The sequence below is a fragment of the Pogona vitticeps genome, chromosome 4, assembly GCF_051106095.1.
Source record: "Pogona vitticeps strain Pit_001003342236 chromosome 4, PviZW2.1, whole genome shotgun sequence".
Classification (NCBI taxonomy): Eukaryota; Metazoa; Chordata; class Lepidosauria; order Squamata; family Agamidae; genus Pogona; species Pogona vitticeps.
The window spans coordinates 6,205,904-6,225,371 of NC_135786.1; the positions used below are offsets into that span (position 1 = coordinate 6,205,904).

General features: G+C 43.5%; 1 protein-coding gene and 1 long non-coding RNA gene across 5 annotated transcripts in view; one reads left to right on the forward strand and one right to left on the reverse strand.

Moving 5' to 3' along the window:
- LOC144588699 (uncharacterized) overlaps window positions 1-19,468 on the forward strand; it is a 186,905-nt gene that overhangs the window by 1,094 nt on the left and 166,343 nt on the right. The gene's annotated exons all lie outside the window — the stretch shown is intronic.
- ZNF512B (zinc finger protein 512B) overlaps window positions 112-19,468 on the reverse strand; it is an 85,808-nt gene continuing 66,451 nt past the window's right edge. For all 4 annotated transcript variants that reach the window (XM_072996708.2, XM_072996707.2, XM_072996705.2 and 1 more), the window contains exons 16-17: window positions 18,159-18,257; window positions 112-17,407 (exon numbers count right to left, since the gene is read on the reverse strand). In XM_072996708.2, the coding sequence (XP_072852809.2) occupies window positions 17,129-17,407; window positions 18,159-18,257 (378 nt within the window). In that variant the 3' untranslated portion in view covers window positions 112-17,128. The remainder of the gene's footprint in view (window positions 17,408-18,158; window positions 18,258-19,468) is intronic.

Genomic DNA, 19,468 nt, shown 5'->3' on the forward strand with positions numbered 1-19,468 from the left:
ACACCACAGTATATCAGAAAGAACATATGGATCAGAACGGAAGATGATCCTGCTAGATGTTAATTTCTTGGTCCCCTCTGTTGTTTCAGGAATAAAGACACCTAGTCTGAATTACGAAAAAAGGCAATAAACATTTATTTGATACAGCTGTGGGTTTCTTTTAATACATACAGTACATAGATTTGTCCCTTCAAGGGCTTCAGTGGTGCTGATATTAATATTTATTACAGTACTCAAGCTGAGGAATTATTTTATCAATGATTACCAAAAGGACAGATCATCACAAATCAGGAGTTTATAAGATAGTTTACAATTAAAACATTTTAATTTTTTGTTTTTGTCTATTTTTTTTGCAAATAAACACTTTTTAATATATATATATTTTATATATATTTATATATGGTTACAAGTGATAGACTGAAAATCTTTTTTTATTTTATTTTATTTTTTTCAAAATACACTTATGCATTAATGTCTGGCATTAAAACCAGACCAAACCAAACAAACAAACAAAAAATTGAACAACAACAACATTCAGAGATGCCCTGGAAAGGGTACTAAAACAAAGGAGAAAACTGATTTTGTACGCGTGTGTGAGTCCACAGTAGAGTTTGGAGGGGAGGAAAAAAAATTCCCCCTGTCAACGTGGCCAACTCTGGGAGTTGTAGCTGAAAAAAGAAACTTTCCCAAAGCTCTTATCTACAGACAGAGCTGTTGTCATCACTTGGACATAATGAAATATGTACCGAAGCACCGTTCCTGGTAAACCCCAGCCTTCCCATATCTTGATGGCTCCATCTTTTGCAGGCGGACAGGCCACCAATTCATTCCATGGGAGCAGTTTGTTCCATACATGGCACTTATGTGTATTGATGGGGGTGTGTGTCCATGTTTAAATAAGGGTGATTGTCTCTAGATCTCAGTGCACTGTTCCGTGTGGGACAGTGGGAGACATTCTGGTGGGTCTCCACAGAGTAGCAGCTTGCAATCATGAATTTACCCCTGTAATGAATATGCCAGGATTGTAAACCGCCGTTGGCAGGAGCCTCGCGGTGCAGCGGTTAAACTGCAGTACTGCAGCCAAAACTCTGCTTAAGGCCCCAGTTTCAATCCCTCGAGGTTCACTCAACCTTCCTTGATTCGAAGGTCGGTAAAACTGAGGACTCAGCTTGCTGGGACAAGGGGCAACGTGTATAACTAAATTGTAAACTGTCCAGAAAATGCTTTTAAGCACTCTGGGGTGGTATATAAGCAGAACGCTTTGCTTTACTGTCAATTTAAGAGAATCCTGAGTCTACTGGAATTTAGCAGTGCTGTTTTTTTTTTAATTTCCAAACCTGCATGCCTGCAAAATCGGGCCTGAACAAGCACTTTCTTGATTCTCCTCACCAATGCAACTCCCCACAGCCCCGTATTCCCTTTTTCACTGTATTAAGCATACCACATTTTTCCGTGTATAAGACGTCCCCCTTCTAACCCAAAATTAAGAAATCTAAGTGGGGCTTAGCAAGTGCAGGGGGAAAGGGATCAAAGCGCTGCAGGATCGCTTTGATCCCTGCTTTCCCCTCCACTTGTTTTTGTTCTCTCCTCAGCTTACTTCCATGTATAAGACGACCCTCAATTTTTAGTCTAAAGATTTTAGACAAAAGTATAGTCTTATACAAGGAAAAATACGGTATATACATTGCACTGCCAGATTTTTATTCTAATCAGTGATCCAAACCTTCTGCAGAGTTAGTTCCACTAAAGCAGATGGATTTCAACCAGTCTAGATTTAGCTCAACTCTGCATAGGATGTGAAGCCCACCATTAGCCACATGACGTTCAGGACCTCTTGCGGATAGGCAAATTAAAATTCGAGTACACTTTCTCCGTTAGCGTGGAGATGCTGATTGTCAAAATACCCGAAAACTGCTGCATAGATTCAAACAACTGTTTTCACCATTTTTAACACAGAATTTCTGCAGAAGGAGGCATCTGACTGGAAATGTCTCATAGGAAGCACAACTACTGAAGTCTTTGCTGCCTTTTGTATGCACATATGCGCAAAACCATATTGCTCGCCATTTTGCAAAATAATCTTGTGGCAGTAATCCATGTGCGATTTAAGACATGGGAAGGCTTCAGTCCACTCCATGCCACACTGGATGACATTTTAGAAGGTTCACAGGAAACGGAACCTATGGACAGTTTCAGCAGGAATTCAGTAACTCTTTTTAAAAAAAATAAATTAAATGTAAAAAAAATTATTTAACAAAACTTAAGAAATTTCCCTTAGGCAATGACTGCCATGCAAAGTGCCTCTCTAAGCTGAGAGGGGAAAGTCACCTCTTGTTGAGAAAACACTTGTATGAATGTATTGGCTTGAATAGGTAAACAAGTCATAAGCCAAGATGTGTGCTTAAATCTTCCTTTTCAAGAGCAGGAATTTTTTCCCACCCCAACACCACTGCAAATCTCAACTCTGCTTTCAATGCCTCCTAATTCTGCTAGGAATAAAGTTTGGGAAAGTTGTTTGTTTGTTTATTTATTTTTGGAATACATGCTGCCTGGAGAATTCTTGGACGCGTAGTGCAAAAAGAAAAAAAGGGGGGGGGGATATTTCCAAGCTCCAGCTAGAGCAAATTCGTTCTCCAGTATTTGCTTGTCCCGCCCCAAAATTGAAATGAAAATATGGTGGCTATCTATAGCATTACTTTCCACTGGACACTGCTGAGTGCCGCCTTTAAGACAGATGGACTTTTCGTTCCAGCAGAGTTCTATCCAGCCATCAACAAGGTCCGCAAATGAGTATTAAATCTACGAATGCATTCTTATGCAAAACTGATTAGAAAAAAACCCCACACACCCTTCAGATCAGCATCCCTTAACCCAGTGCCCTCCAGCTGCGGTTTACTACTCCCACTGTCCCAGCCAACCTGACCATTACTAGATGATGGTAATCCAATTAGTCAACTGCCAGTTTGACAGTTCGTGCCGGTTTGTTTATTGGTGTTCGCTGTGTCAAAGGCCTGCCCTGTCTGGTGGGGACCCACTCAGAGGTAGAGCCCAGGCAGGGAAGCCTGGCCACTGATTGGGCACCCCCCCCAGAGGAGGCAGGACTTTGAAGCACCAAACGCCAGTTCATCCAATAAACAAACCAGCACGAACCAACAAATTGAACTGGCATCTGGAGGGCACAGGGTCCACGCCCATCTCTAATTCTGGTGACTGCTGGTTTGAAAAAGGCTGCTTTAGATGATGATGTGTTTATATACCTTCTTAAATGATATCCTATCTTTCTTTCCTCTAACTCTAAGATGCTCCTCTCTTCCTTTATCCTCACAACGACCTTATGAGGTAGGTTACAGTAATGGGTTCAAGGATATGGCTGAACAGGGATCTTGAACCTGGAGTGATTACAATAGGCAGCCCATTCCTGATTCACTCCAGCCTCCTTCCACAAGCTACATCCATGTTTGAGAAAGCATGGCTCATGCGAAAATCATGGCTCATGGATTCCTCTAGGGTTGAGGAACTCTTTTGGCTGAGGTTGGGTTTCTCTCGAAGAACCCTTGATGCTATATAATATATTGCAAGCAATCCTGTGGTTAGAAGCTGAAATCTGTTAGCATTCCAGAGACAGGGCTCATGCAGACTTCCATGACCGAGAAATAATTTGCAACGGAAGCCTGCACTTACCTCCCAAATGGCCAATCCCAAAACAATGCACGCTAATTCACAAACTGCTGGAGGTACACAGAAAGTTGCTGCTTGGACAGTCAACTATTTTCAGCACTCAATCTTCTAATCACGGGCTATCTGTAAGGTTTATGGTAATTTGGACTTTGATGATAAAAAATGGAGATTAATGACATTCAAAACCTATCACTATGATTCCAGAAGGAAACCAGTGGCAAAGGACTCAGAGTGTGCCCACAGTTAGTAAGGAATGGGAAATGTACAGTAGGACCCCCGTATCCACAGGATCGGTATCTGCATCTTCACTTATCTGAGGTTTGTTGTAGCCCTATATACAACATAGGAGAGTGAAGCCCTGAAAGTACAAGGCTCAGAAACCAGAGAGGACTTGATTCTGTACAGCCCTCATCAGTAGAGCTAAAGGTGAGGAAAAGTGAGAGCTGCACCCCAACATCTGGGGGCCTGAGTGTTGCCCACCCTTACCGTGGGCCCAAAACATCAGGAGTCACGACTGGAGATCTCTGCTATTATCTATCATTGCAGTCGAACAATCTTGACTTTTTCAGCATAGTATTTTTTTTCCAGAAGTCTAAGTATAGATGTGTAAACTCTTCATAACAAGTCTGTAACATGAAGCTGCTTCAATAAGCAGCACATCTGTTTCCAGACCAGGCTTCTCGAGTCCCAAAACGTTGGTGACTGAGTTTCAGGCGGCATAGAGCCAGATCTGATAATAAGATCTGGAGTCTCAACAAGAGATTCAATCTGGCTTAGGACCTTATTAATCAAGTTATTGTAGTCTAGTGGAAAAGCAGACAGACAGGAATGGGAGATTCAAGCACCATTATTATCCACTTGGGGACAGGGGTCAGGAAAGAAGGACAGAGAAATATATTTTGGCTTCTCTCTGTTTCTCATTTTTCCCATCTTACGTTTGGTTCATCCTGTACCGCGAGAACTACGGCAGTCTTGAACCAGTTTCTTATCTTCCAGAAAAGAACTTTGCACTGTGGTATAAAAACATAAGCTAGAACATGCTTTACATTATGAGGGGAAAAAAACCACATCTCTCTGGAATTTATTAACCAATGATATTTTTCTTCCCTTTCAGTGAATTTCAGCTCAGTACAGCTCAGACCACCCGCCCAATCCAAACTTGGGTCAAACAATCAAACCCAGAGAAACAAACAGAATTGTGTTCGCTGAATAGGACAAAGTTCGATCGATATGAATCGTGGATGGATTTGTTTCCTAACCTTTAGTCTTGCGATGTTCTTCCCTTTCAAATCCAAGAAGAAGAACAAAAAAGACTTCTGATTCAAACTTAAACAATCCCTCAACCTAACACTGTTGGGGGGGGAAAAATGCAAAACTAGCTTCTGCCAAAATGTTCTGGGCATGGAAATGCAGGGGCGCAGCAAAAAAAGCACTTCCTTTTGAGCCTTCTCCTGGGAGTTCATGGATGGAAGCTCTGCTAGCTGCTAACGATTCCCTCTCACTTCCTTTCCATTCAGAAGTTCTCTTGCTCCATAACAACATATAAGCCGTGTTCTGCAGAAGTGAAATCTCCATTTAATGTCTCAGGCTAATCAAAGAAAGATGAATCCTAAAAAGATCAATAAAAGACATTCTCCCTGAATGTAACCAGCAAGAAAACCTGCAAATTGTCCCAAGTGACTAAATGTATTTTGCACATCAAGCAACTGCTTGCTCCTCTAGAGACCAGCAGTTGCCATGGTGTCTTTGCACATTATTAGTACATGAGATATTCTTGAGAAACTATGGTGCGCTTTGGGATGCACAAATGGAGTCTAGCTTCAATTGAAGAGCCTTGAGCCCAGATCTGTAATCCAAACATGTAACTTCTCCAAACCCTGGTATGGAGTTATTACAGAGCCCAATGCATCTAAAATCTTAACCGTCCACCTCAAAAAGGAGATACAACAGTGGTTTCCAACCTTGGCTCCCCCAGATGTTCCTGGACTGCAACTCCCAGAAATCCTGGCCAGCAAAGCTGGTGGTGAAGGCTTCAGGGAATTTGTCCAACAACATCTGGGGACCCGAGGTTGGGAACCACTGCTACAGATGGATTGTTAGACTGGTGGATAGATAGATGGATCAGAAATGGATGGATAATAACATTGCAGAACTGAAACACGCTATATTAAATTCCCTAATTCATTCAAGTATGAAAGAACAAAATTTTAGCCAAATCAGCAAAAGCTGGAATTTTATCTCCATGCAGTATTAAGGTATTTCCTAAAAGGGCTTGGATAATCATAGAATAATCATGAAGTTGGAAGGGGTCAAGAAGACCATTGAATCCAACCCTCTGCCCAATGCAGGAATCCAAATCAAAGCAGATCTGACAGACAGTGATCAAATTTCTCTGGAACTATAAAGACTGCTTGCTTTTTGTCTTTATCCATCATTATTAGACTAAAGCATTTGAAAGATAATGCTGTATATGCCATTCTTTCTGACCCTGATATCTCAATTCTGATTCATGCTGTATATTTCATTCTGTATTTGCTTTGGGACGGCTGAAGGGCTGCATATCCACAAAAATTCTTGTGTGCAAAATTCTTAGCACAGATCCAATCTTATCAGCTGGACAAGAGCCCAGAATTTTTTTCAGGCCATGTTGGTGGGTGTGAAGAGGAATCTCTGAGGTACCATTTTTTTTAAAAAAAGTAACTTTTCAAAGCCTCTTTCTCCCAGCCACTCTTCTTTAACCGCAATTGGTTTGTAATAGATTCTAATTACACTGACCAGTTTTGCAAGTTTTCAATTTCTCCAGATAATCAAAGCCCTTGTGTGAAGATGCCATTAAAAAAGTCAAGTGCTGGCGTTTCAAGGTTGCGCAGCTCTGGAACCTCTGAAGACAGAGGAGTTAAGGAGTGCCTTGACCTTCCCTATCATTTGCTTTTGACATGTGGAAAGACACACATCTGCACTGTCTTCCTCATGTGTAGATCTTCTAGTTTTTCTAGAGCTCTTGAGAGTCCCCTGGACTGCAAGGAGATCAAAAATATCCATTTTGAAGGAAATCAACCCTGAGTACTCACTGGAAGGACAGATCCTTTTGTCCTTCTCATGAGAAGACTCCCTGGAAAAGACCCTGATATTAGGAAAGTGTGAAGGCAAGAGGAGAAGGGGACGACAGGGGACAAGATGGTTGGACAGTGTCATCGAAGCGACCAAAATGACTTTGACCCAACTCCAAGAGGCACAGGAAGACAGGAAGGCCTGGTGTGCTTTGGTCCATGGGGTCACGAAGAGCTGGACACGACTGAACGACTAAACAACAACATATATGTATGTGCATCGTCTTTTTTTTTCTGAAAGCTTCCAATGCAGACAAGAACAGTCTAATTTCTTTTTTGACAATTAATGCTGCCGGTAGCAACATAAAAAAATGAGACAGGGTTTTGGTGATGCTTCTGAGCCACAAAGCAAGAGCTAAAAATACCTCTTCCTTTGTGTTTGGTGCTGCTTTGTAGTTTTGCCGAGGGTTAAGATGAAAGACTTGTGATCCTCGCCTCTATTTAGATGTACTCTTTGTTTGTTTTGGCAAGTATGCAACGGGGAAGGGGTGAGTGAGGCATACGGTACGGTAAGACCTGAGCCTGAAGTGGAATCATCAGGGAGAGGGTGGGTTTGGAGTCTGAGAGAAAAGTCAGAAACTGAGGAGGGGGAAAAGGTAATGCAAAAGGGGCAGTGTATGACTGTGATGAAGGTGGCTGGATAGCTCAGTGGTTTAGGTATCTGGCTGTGTAGTTAAAGGTTGGGAGTTCGATTCCCCCCACGGGGCCTCCTGGGAGTGGAGCCAGCCTGGGTGGCCTTGGGCAAGCCTCCAGAAAAAGAAAATTGTAAACCACTTCTGAGTACTCTATACAGTGGGGTCTCTACTTAAGAACGTCCCTACTTAAGAACAATCCAACTTAAGAACAGCTCCATTTGCTAAATTTTGCTTCTACTTGAGAACAGAAATCCAAGATAAGAACAGGAAAAAAAAACTTTCCTGCTCTTTTTTTAACCTTAGGTCATCTTAGGTTAAAAAAAAATTCTCCCCCTAGTGGTAGAGTACGTATTAACCAGCTTTGCATTAGTTCCTATGGGAACTAATGCTTCAATGTACGAACGCACCTCTACATAACAAAAAAACAGCCAGAACGGATTAATTGGTTTTCAGTCCATTCCTATGGGAAATTTTCCTTCAACTTAAGAACGTTTCAACTTAAGAACACCATTCCAAAACGGATTAAGTTCTTAAGTAGAGGTTCCACTGTAGTTTCTATGGACGGAAAAGAGCAGATACGGATTAAATGGTTTTCAATGCATTCCTATGGGAAATGCAGATTCAACATAAGAACTTTTCAACTTGAGAACCACCTTCCAATACGGATTAAGTTCTTAAGTAGAGACCCCACTGTACCAGGAAAATCCTGAAAAGGGTCACCAGAAGTCAGAACTGACTTGGCGGCACATAGTTATTATTATTAGGACTGTGCTGAAAGAATATAAAACAATACTGTTTTAAAACTGTTATTTTAATAAATCCTTGTTCGCCCCTTTCAAGCTGATTGATTTGATTTATCTACTGCCCCATTAGTGCAACTACTATTCTGGGTGGTTTATTAGAGCAGTGTATGACGGTGGAACCCATTCCCTCGGGCATTGGTGAATACTCCAACCCTGGAGGCATTCAAGAAAAACTTAAGACAATCCCCTGGCAGATACGCTTTGATGGTTTTCCTGCCTTGAGCAGCGGGTTGGACTTGATGGCCTTGTAGGGCCCTTCCAACTTCACTTTTCTATGATTTAAAAACTTGAAGTCCTCAAGACCGTACATAACAAATGTTATCTATCATTTTACGACTTTTCAAAGGTGGCTTTCAAATCCAATACTTTCATGAAAACAGGGATTGCCGAGGATGAAGCAGGCCAGCTTGATAAAGGAAATGCAGTTCAATGCTCCAGATTTTAATATTCCTTCAATCCTACTCACTATGAAATGCAAAAAGCACAACCAGATTTGTAGCTGATACAGCCTTTTCCCTCCCAGATGCAACACGTAATTGCCTTCAGGCATTTATTTGCAAGAGAGCAAGTCCAGCTGATTTTGCTTCCTCAGCTTTGCCACTCGGGGAGGAGATGTCGGTTTCTTGATTCATCTGCCAAACGAGAAGTGCAAGTGCCGGAGCTTAAGGATAAGTCTCCCCAGAGGGCGAAGCTGATGAGAGGTACGTTGACACTTCTTGGCATACCATAAACGATGGGACTTTGGAGAAGGGGGCCCTTTTTCTTGAAAACACCGCATGGGCTTTTCAGACTATACAGTGACTATGAAACCACAACAGTGGAGAAGTACCCAGGAGCAAAATTAAGCTGGGAGCTTAATTAACTAAAAGGTAAGTGGATTTTCCTGCTGCAATACAAAATCCTTCAAAACAGAAGGGTGTGGGAGGAATAATGATTCAAGCCTGTGGTTCATTTAGGGGCTCCCTGCTGTTTGGAATTTCTCCCACTAAAAGGTCTATTAAAAATGGTGTGAGGAGATGGGGAGGGAAGCAGGCATCAGAGTGCTGCTCCCTCCCTCTTCTAATATGGAAGGATAGGAGACAATGTGGTTCATGGGGTCAGCAACTAAAGCCTTGAACTTAGGAAACATTCCCGCAAACTATCACCTCAGAAACTACAGAGGGCTCGAGAGAGGAAAATCCAAAGAGGGAGACAAAGTCAGGTCAGAAAGAAAACCGAGAGGCCAACGAGACGGGCTAATTTAGGTGGGGAGGGAAAACAGGGAAAAGGTCCCATTGATTGTGAAAGGGGCATCTCATGGTGTTTCTGTCCATGGCGTTTTCTTGGCAAAGATACTGGAGTGGCTTGCCAATTCCTGCTCCAGGTGGATCGCGTTGAGTCAGAACTCTCCACTATGACCTGTCCGTCTTGGGTGTCAACATCTCATGGTGGGAGATGGTAGAGGAAGAACGTGGAGGAAGGGTAAAGGAGGGATAGAAGAAGAAAGGATAAAAGGAAAGAGGGGGATTTAAATAGAGGAGGACAAGGAGAGAGGAGAAGGTTGTAAAGCTGCTGCCAGAAAGATGGGCCTGGATCCAATCGGGAGATCGGTGGCCCAAGGAGATGATTAGAATGAAACTCCCCAAGGAGAGAAGACAGAAGAGTAAGCCCCCCTCAGAAACAAAGGAGAGGGGAATAGAATGGCCGGTCTTGGTGTATCCCAAGATACGGGGTCCCTTGAAGAGGGAGGAACTCCAAGATTGGACATCTCCTCTGGAAAGAGTTATTTATGTGCGAACCAACGTTTACCCCTTGGCAAAACCACTGAGCAGTAGATTTCTGCTATCAGAAATGACCGAATATAAAGAGATAAGGAATGGTTGGTTAGAATCCCGACGGTTATTGGGTGAGGGAGAACTCTTTGAAGTTGTCGTTGGAGGACCTCAGGTTTTGTTAAATAAAGCTTTGTTAGTGAATCAGAAAGTCTACTCATCTTTACTGGGGGGGGGAGAGAAAGGAAGAAGGGCCCGATGTGAAACTGGGATCCAGTCACAAATGGACAGTATTTCCAGAAATGCTTCAAAGGCTGGAGACAAACGAATGCCTTTGGGGGACATGGGAACACTGAAGGAGAGGTACTGCACCCCTTGGTACAAACAAGTAGAGCCGTAGGTTTGCCACCAGAAGGGATCAGAAGGGCTCACCAGGTTTCCCAAGCACAGCAAAAACTTGCAAAGATTATAGCGCTATACTGCTTCCTGCACCCTGGAAAACCGACAGCTGTTGGCTTCGTCATTTGGAGTGAAGGGTCTCTCTCTCTCTCCCCCAACTCTGCCAACCGTTTTGAGGAGTGACATTCCAAAACCACAATGACCACACAATGAATAATCTAAACTATTGAGGGCACAGTCTACCTTGGGAAAATTTCCCATGCCATGCCTACAGATATGAGCCACCATGGACACTGCAGTAGATCCAAAGACCCCACCCTGAGAGCTGACAATGAATGTCACTGATTTACAGAACATCACAACCCCCCCCACACAGACAACCTTACAGCCTATGTCACGAGGGCGGCTGTCTTTACATGGAAGAGCAGAGGAACCAGCCATGCTCCTCCTTCATGAAGGCTCTGCCTCTAAGCCACTCACTTGGTTCAAGATCCATTCATTTTCATGGAGCATTTGCCAGAGAAAAAGCCACATGTGCTCTTAGTAACTGCAGTTTTCGGAGCTAAGACTCATTTTTTCAATTTTTTTGAAATTCCAGGAAGAGGAGGAAGAAGGGAAACTATTACTACCACACACTGCTCATTCTCCTCCTGACCGGCAGCAAGCTTTCCAAAATATAGAATCATGGAGTTGGAAGGGACCTCGAAGGCCATCAAGTCCAACCCCCTGCTCAAGGCAGGAATCCAAATCAAAGCAAAATCTGACAGAGGGTTACCCAATTTTCTCTTGAATGCCTCCAGAGTTGGAGCGCTCACCATCTCCTCAGGTAATTTGTCATACTGCTTGAACAGTTAAGAAGTTTTTCCTGGCTTCCTGTAGCTTGGGCCCTTTATTAGATGCCCTATACTCTGGGATGATGGAGAACAGAGCCTGCCTCTCCTCTGTAGGACTACATTTCAAAATTATCTGTATCTTTCTGGTACAGATCAGAGGCTCAATTAAACTGTGAATGATTCATGTCCTCTTGTAGGCAAAATTAACCCTAGATTGCCTCCACATCAATTTTTAGAGGTAAAGTGGCAGTAAAAAAAATATTGCACACTGCACCCGAACTTTTTAGTTCTTCTGACCTTTAAATACTATTTGGGGGGGGGATGTTTTAGAGCAATGCATGCTTTTAATAAAAAACCAAAAATTGGGGGGTGGGGAGAGATAAACCTGAACTTGGTTTACTTCCCAGTCATCTTCTCATGAAGCTCTAAGTCAGACATTTAGGAACTACAGTCTAACAAGCCACTGCTGATCTTTAGTGCACTTCCATAGGGGACCAAAAAGGAAGTATTTTGTGTTTTGGAAAAATGCAATCTGTCCTGATTCTCCATTAACAGTGGGGGAGCATGCTGTCTATCCATCGCTAAAGGAAGGGTTTTTCCCTACACGTCAGAAATTCTGAGACTGACCTTTCCTTCCTGTGGCTTCCTTTGCTAGCCGCCTTTCCTCCCTCTTCTATTTTCGGCTCTCCGAAGATCAATGTGTGAAGATGTCGATCCCCATCATACATATAAAACAGCAAAAGCCATGAACTTGAAGCAAAAGCCTTTTTTTTAAAAATGTTTCCTTTAACCAAGAAGGATCCAAGCTGATCATTTTTTCCCCTTTTCTAAGAGAAGAGGTTAAGTCTTTGCTGACCTTTCGATGCAGGGATTCCACATCCCTCCAAGAGTAAACTTTGGAAACTGGGAATGATTCCTTAGTGCCAAAGAGGCAACCCTCTTTTCCGCATGGATTGCAAAATCTAAAACATGAAAAGGAGCTTTGCTTTTCAGCAGTGCAGATGTCTGCAAGCAAACAAGTTCAACCCCCCCCCCCAAAAAAACAAAACCAACCCCGAAAAAAACTATATATGTCAAATATGCTTTTTTACCCTGCTGGGTTGCAGCTCTACAAGTGAGCATTTAACTGAGAGGCCATGATGCACAAGGGCTAATAAAGAAAAGGAAAAAAGGGACAGCCCAATCAAGAACTATCAAGCCACAATAATGGCCTCCAGTAGAACAAAGTTTAAGGAGGCCTATTCCCAGAAATACATATGACATCATCATCTCTTTCATTCATAATGCTCCCCACCCCCAACAATTCTAATGTGCTTCATATTTACAGACCCTGTACACGGGACAGCTGTGCAAAAACCCAACCAACCGACGGAATATTACTCCCATATTTCTGTCTCACACAGATTGTAGGCGATTTCCTTTTCTGCACATAAGGAGAAAAAAAAAATGAAATGAAGTAAAATGGGAGAATTCTGACTCCCAATTCCGCCTTCCTCTTGTGCTTCGGCTCAGCCAAAGGGAGATCTTATTCCAATATGGTTCCAGTGTCGTAAACACATCCGCAAATGTTATTAACCGATACAGATTCTGACAGTCAATGCAGACAGTGGCTACCACGGACTTTTCTACTGGCCACAAGCAACCAGGAGTGTCTGTGTACATGCAAGCCTTATGTTGCACAGGTCTACTTTAAAAACATAATAAAATGGGTAAGTACCGTAAAAACGACTGTCAATGGAATAGAAAATCATGGAGACTGGGATACTCAAGAGTACTTTTTTTCAAACCGGAGCCTTAAGTATTCTCCTCCTGCTGCCTTTTTTAAAAATAACTCCCAGGATTCTGAAGTCAATGTGTCCAGTGGACATGCCTACTGGGGGATTCTGGGAGTTGTAGTACAAAATAGCCATGTTTCCAAGCTGGGGCTCTACCACAATCCCTCTGTACCACATAAGTTTCAGAAGATTTTGTTCCAACCCCTTGACGCTTCACAGATCTTCCACTCTACCAAAGCCTGCATTTTGGCCCATGTATGTTCACTACGAGCTCAAATGGGTTTTGGATCTCTCCCGTTTGCTGTGGGAACTGTAGCTTTTGCAGGAAAGTCGAGGAGAGAGTAGCTATGTTAGCTGCTGCAGCAGAAATAACTAAGACCTTTTTGCATCTTAAAGGCTAGCAAGATTGATCGGCTGTTGGCTTTCACAAGCTGTTACCCACTTCTTCAGATGTGTCTAATGCAGCATACAAAAGCTGACACCCAATAAAGTATGTCCACCTTGAAGTGGCCAAAGATTCTTGACTGTGTGTTTGCTGGAAGATGTCAGCTTCCTGACAGTATTTCATTTCTCAGGGTCCTTTGTAAGGAAGCCATGACTTAGTTGAAACATATAGTTAGGGTTGCCCTGTCTTTTGAGACTCCAATCCTCTTATGGCTTATTGGGGGGTAAAGAGTTATGACTATTGGGGGGTAAAGGGTTTGCAAATGCCAAAAGTTTAGTAGCTTTCTAGATAGTGGTCCGTCAGCGGCTCCCCACCTTGGATCCCCAGATATTCTAGGACTAAAACTCCCAGAAGCCTTCACTACTAGTTGTGCTGGCCAGGACTTCTGGGAGTTGTAGTCCAAGAATACCTGGATACCCAAGATAGGGAACCTCCAGACTAGAGGTTCCCTAATTTGGCGGAACCTCTAGCCCATAAGGAGGCTAAAACCCTGATAACTCAGTTCAGTCCCTAAGATTCTAAAACTGAGAGCTTCTCCCACCCCCAAGTTGACTTCTTATCCCAGATGACTAAGGCTTTCCATCACTATAGTTGTATTCACAGCCTTAATAAATCTCTTTTCTCTTTCTCTCTTTTTGGACTGTAACTTGTAGAGTCCTTGCAACCCGTGAAGTCCCCCGTCAAGCCAAATTTCCCAGGTTTCTTTACATCACAAATAACAAGGCTGACATCTGGGGCACGGTTGAACCTCCCCACACGGTTCCATCTCAAAGTGAGCTTGTTCCCAAGAAGCCTGGGGTCCTTTCCCATCTTTCTCCCCATCACATTGCAGCTTGCCACTGTGAAGATCGTCTTTCATCCCAATATGTCCTGGAAGGCTGGAGATACAAAACCCTCACTCAACATTAACCCACACGGTGTTTTGGTGACTCCATGGATGAAGCCCAATCAGAAACATCTTCCATCCTTTGGGCTGGAGAGTCACCTTGAAAAACCAAAAGTCTAGGGCTCCGTACCTTCACCAGCTGCATAATAGTGGAAGAGGCGAAGTCTTTTTTATTACTTTGGAGATGCTCAACCTCTTCATTCAGTCTGCCGAAGGCTCCCAGCATCTCCATCTCTTGTGAAAAATGGCAGCCATCTAGGATTGTGGGAGTTGTCCTTAACACTGGCCTCTACGGAGAGGCAAGAAGGCTCACACCAACAATGTCTTCGGGTTTATCCCAAACAATACAGGCCCTATGCAGACTTGAAATTTTATTTTCTTGAAGGATTTTATCTATCCTGAGTCAGCTCTTACCAGCCCCTTTGTTTGCAGGGATGGCAAGCAGGTTTCCATGCATATGAGGTCCAGCAGCTGGGAGTGGGTAGGCAAATTAAACCCAGGTTTCTTTGGAAGTTTGAGGGCACAACCAGGGTTATTACAACAAACCGAGGTTAGCATTTACCACATTGAAGCATTACATCTGCATTGATCAAGGATGGCATCATGTCAATACTGAAGGAAGGACATGCTTCTGATCCTTGACCTGTCTCCGTAGCAACTGTCATCACCACCTCACTCTCTGTCCCAAGACAAAGGCAGGACAACAGTAGGAAGACTCTTTAGCCCCTCTTTGATACCCCCTCTGTCAGGCTAGGGGCACTGAATGACATTTTGCTGAAGGCAGATGAAAAACTTATCATTGATCTGCCACCATTAAAAACTGCAGAGCCTGGGAAAAGTAACTTTGTGTGGACTACAGCAGTGGTCCCCCACCTTGGGCCTCCAGATGTTCTTGGACTACAACTCCCAGAAGCCTTCACCACTATCTCTGCTGGCCAGGATTTCTGGGAGTTGGAAGTCCAAGAACATCTGGAGGCCCAAGTTTGGGGACCATTGGACTACAGATCTCAGAATCCTCCAGTCAGTATGGTCAGTATACTAGCTGCAGAATACTGGGATCTGTAGTCCACAGAATTTACATTTGACAAAGAATGGCCCTATAAGGATGCGTTCCCATCCTGTTGTTACTGAGACACGAAGCCTGTGTTAGGGCCGTACCACCCGAGGCTGCAGGGGGAAGCTCACTAGATAGGAAATTCCTCCTCAAAAAGTCAAAATGTTTTCTCTGTATGCAGGGACGCACCACGTAAGAAAGAAGAAGAAGCTATATAGTCCTTTCCTTTTAAGTCTAGTGGAGGAGCATCGGATTCCAGATGCCTTCCTCTCCATGCCATGAAGCGGTACAGCCCTGACCTGTGTTTACCACATTTATGAGACCTAGACACATCTCCCAGTGGTCTACATTTCATGCTTTAGGATGCAACCAAGAAAAAAAGGGGGGGGGGGAGAAGGTGTCAACCACAATTGGGAAATGTCAGCCATTTTCATCCCTAAGAATTTCTGTGCCAACCACTGACACAAGCCGTGTACAATGTGCTGTGCTTAGTGGTCCCAAAATGGACGCATGTGTCATGTGACCTGTGCAAGATCAGCTGAGACTCAATGACTTGCAACAAGTAGATGGTGGGACTTCCATATGATGAGCCAACATAACAGATATACCAGAATGTTTCCTCCTTAGATACTGCAGTATCCCACAGAAACAGACTTTGGATACTTTATAGAAATCACCTGACTGAGGAATTCATCAATCAATTAAGCCTACTTCGTTTTTTTCTTTCCCTCCGCATGTTCTTGAAAATATTATTTTAAACAAATGGCTTCCTTCAAAAACTTTTTTTTTGAGAAAAAGATACAGTATTGCGGCTTTATTTGTGTATTTATTTTTTTAAAAAAACCCTATGCAGGCAATTAACTCTGCAAGAAAAAGTTTCAGGGGAAGCTCTCTACAAAAAGCACCTCCCCAACTCAGTTAAATGTTTTTCCTCATTTTTCCTGCAACCTTGACGTCGAAATTATAGACTCCAAAGTGGCTGCCAACTGCTTGCCAAACTGAAAACAAAACTAAGCTCTGAAATCAATATAATTAATCACGGCCGTCATCATAAACCCGTCCCCTAAATTCAACAAAATTCTGGAACTCTTAATTGTCAAACAATCTCACCATATATATATATGTTTTTTTTAAAAAGCATTTGCTTTGAAAACTATAAAGAAAGCTGGTTATGCAACCACAATCACGAACAATAATTTCATTCATAGAATTCCCACCAGCTCTATTTTTTCCTAACACATGACTGCTACCTGAAAAAAGCAATCCACAAATAATAATTCAGAGAAAGAGGATGACGAGCTTACACCTGGGTTCCTATTGCACTTGGTTCTCCCCTTCTGCTTGAGCAGCCCTCGTCCGCTCTCCCCTGGTTGACCACCATCCCTTCTCAACACAGAAGGAGGAGGAGGAAGAGGAGGATGTGATGGACGTAGCGTCCCACCATTAACCAGCTTATCATTTCACCCGACAACGGATGCAGCCCCAAGGACCCATGGAGGCGAACAGCTGCAGGCGTCTGCGTGATCCGATGGGAGGTTCTCGATGGGAGAATCATCTCGTCCTGTTTTCTTCTTCCAGCAGGAAATCAGAGGTCCATCGTTATGTTTTAAAGTGGTTTCTTGCTTTAAAAGGGGATGAGCAGATGGTAGAGGGGCTCAGCTCTGGGGGAATTATTCCCCTTTGCCCCATTACCCTGGGCTGTAAACTAATCATCAGAGAGTCATATATATATATATATGTATATATTTTCCTCAATTCCTTATTTCTCTGGCCCTTTTTTGCTCTGAGGAGTCTTGTTACCTTTCTCTCTCCCGTCCGGCGTGGAGTCCAGCGTTTGCCACAACCCTGTCGTTTTCTTGTGGTTAGTCTTTCCTGCCATGCTTTCTTTGCTGTTCATGAAAGCCTCTGGGGGCCTCTCTTTCGGCTTTCGCCCCCGTTTTTTCCCGTCTGTGCTTTTCTGTTTCTCCTCATGGCTGGGAAGGCCATGTTCCCCACTTTTCTTCTTCCGGATGGCCTCGGCTGAGGTTCGGAACCAGTTCTGCGTTTGATGCATAAAATGGGGGTGGGGAAGATAGAAGAATCCTGATGAGCCCATGGTAAGATTGCTACTTAGAATGTAACACAAGGGTGCAAAAAATCCCACATTATATGACCATCCTGCTGTGGCATGTATGAGAGAGGAAATAAATGACCCCCAGAGAAGATTACCTTATAACCTGTGGATTTCTTTTCAAATGACTATTCAGTCTGAAAGAATGGAAGTTTTAAACGGATCCATTAAAACGGAGAACGCCGGTCTAAATGTGTTTTAATATTGATCTGAGCTACCATTTTAATAGAATACTTGCTTAATTCTTTTTTAATATTTGTATACTCACTGTTTTTAGCTTTTAAATACTGTTTTAATGATCTCTAAACCACCTTGGGTCCTTTCGGGGAGAAAGGCAGGATAGAAATGTTTTGAATAAATAAACAAGTAAACAATCAACTAAAGTGATCTAAATAAACTGCACAGCTGGATCAGACACCCATCCGTTTCAGGAGAGTCCCAAAGCACAGCTGGAGGAAGACACCGGTCTTTTTGTTAGTCCTAAAAAATATTTCCTGCGGTGCTGTGCATACGAACCAGAACGAAAACTGTGAACCAAGATCGGTGCCCATCTCTAGGCAAGAGAAACGCATCGACCGAGCCAGTTCTGTGTGTGGGGTTTTTTTTCCTAGGGATGGTCAATTAACACCTGCCATTCCGCCCCTCAGGGTCCTCCTGGTCAACAAAACCTGATGCTTACCTCTGAGTGAGTCTTAATGATGTGGTATTTGACTCCACTTTCTGAGCTAAACTCCTTCTGACACAGAAGACAACGATACTTCCCCACGGAGTGGTCTCCCTGCAAAGCAAAATGCCAGCGGTGTGTGAGTTTCCCCTCCGACGGCAACCTCCGTCTGCAACAGCCACAACTCTTTTCACATAATAACTCTTCCGTTCTTGAATAAGAGTGGCTCAGGGGGGCTCTAATAGTGATACGCTTCTTGACAGATTTGGGAACAAATCATGTCTGCCTAAGAGGCCAAAATGGCCTTCCCTCGGTCCAACTAGTCTTCTAACTACAAGCATTCTCTTGAACACATGTCTGAAATGGCGCAGATGAGATATAACTGTATCACATAATCTGTCCCTCATTGGACTGGTGCATACTCTTTTTGTTATAGGCTATCAAGTTGCCTCTGACTCATAGTGAACCATGAATGAACCATCTCCAAAATGCCCTTCTCACAGCCCTGCTGAGCTCTTGTAAACTTAACCCTTTGGCTTCCTTTAGGGCAGTGGTGTCGAACTGTGGCCCTCCAGATGTTCTTGGACTTCAACTCCCAGAAGCCTTCACCACCACCTCTGCTGGCCAGGATTTCTGGGAGTTGAAGGCCAAGAACATCTGGAGGGCCACAGTTCGACACCACTGCTTTAGGGAGTCAATCCATCCCATGTTTGAGCTTCCTCTTTTCCTACTGTTTTCCACCTTTCCAAGCATTATTGTCTTTTCCAGGGACTCCAGCACAGTTTGCTGTCCTCTGAAGATGCCGGCCACAGAGACTGGTGAAACGTTAGGAAAATCCACCTTCGGAACACAGCCAAGAAGCCCGAAAAACCCACAACAACCACTCCTGCTTTTTCACAATGTGGCCAAAGCAAGACAGCCTCAAGTTTCAACATTTTGGCCTCCAAAGATAGTTCAGGCTTGATCTGATCCAGGACCCCCTTGTTTGTCTTTCTGGCAGTCCAGGGCATCTGCAGAGTGTTACATACAGCACTGATGTTACCTGTCTGTCATGGGTTTGGAGGGAAAGTTCCATCCTATGGGGAGTGGAAGGCGGGACATCAGGAGGAGGGGCTGTACTGTATAAATATGTGATGCCTGTGTGGTGAGGGAACACACACTAAGGGAGAAGCTAAGCAGACAAAGCAGCAGCTGGGAAGAAGAAGCTGTTGTGGGAGTCTGTGTGTCAGACAGGGTACTACTGTGTGTCAGAGTACCAACCTGATAGGTTCAGGTGTCTGTGGGTTAGCCAGAACTGATAGGTTCAGGGTCTGTGCTTTAAGTTA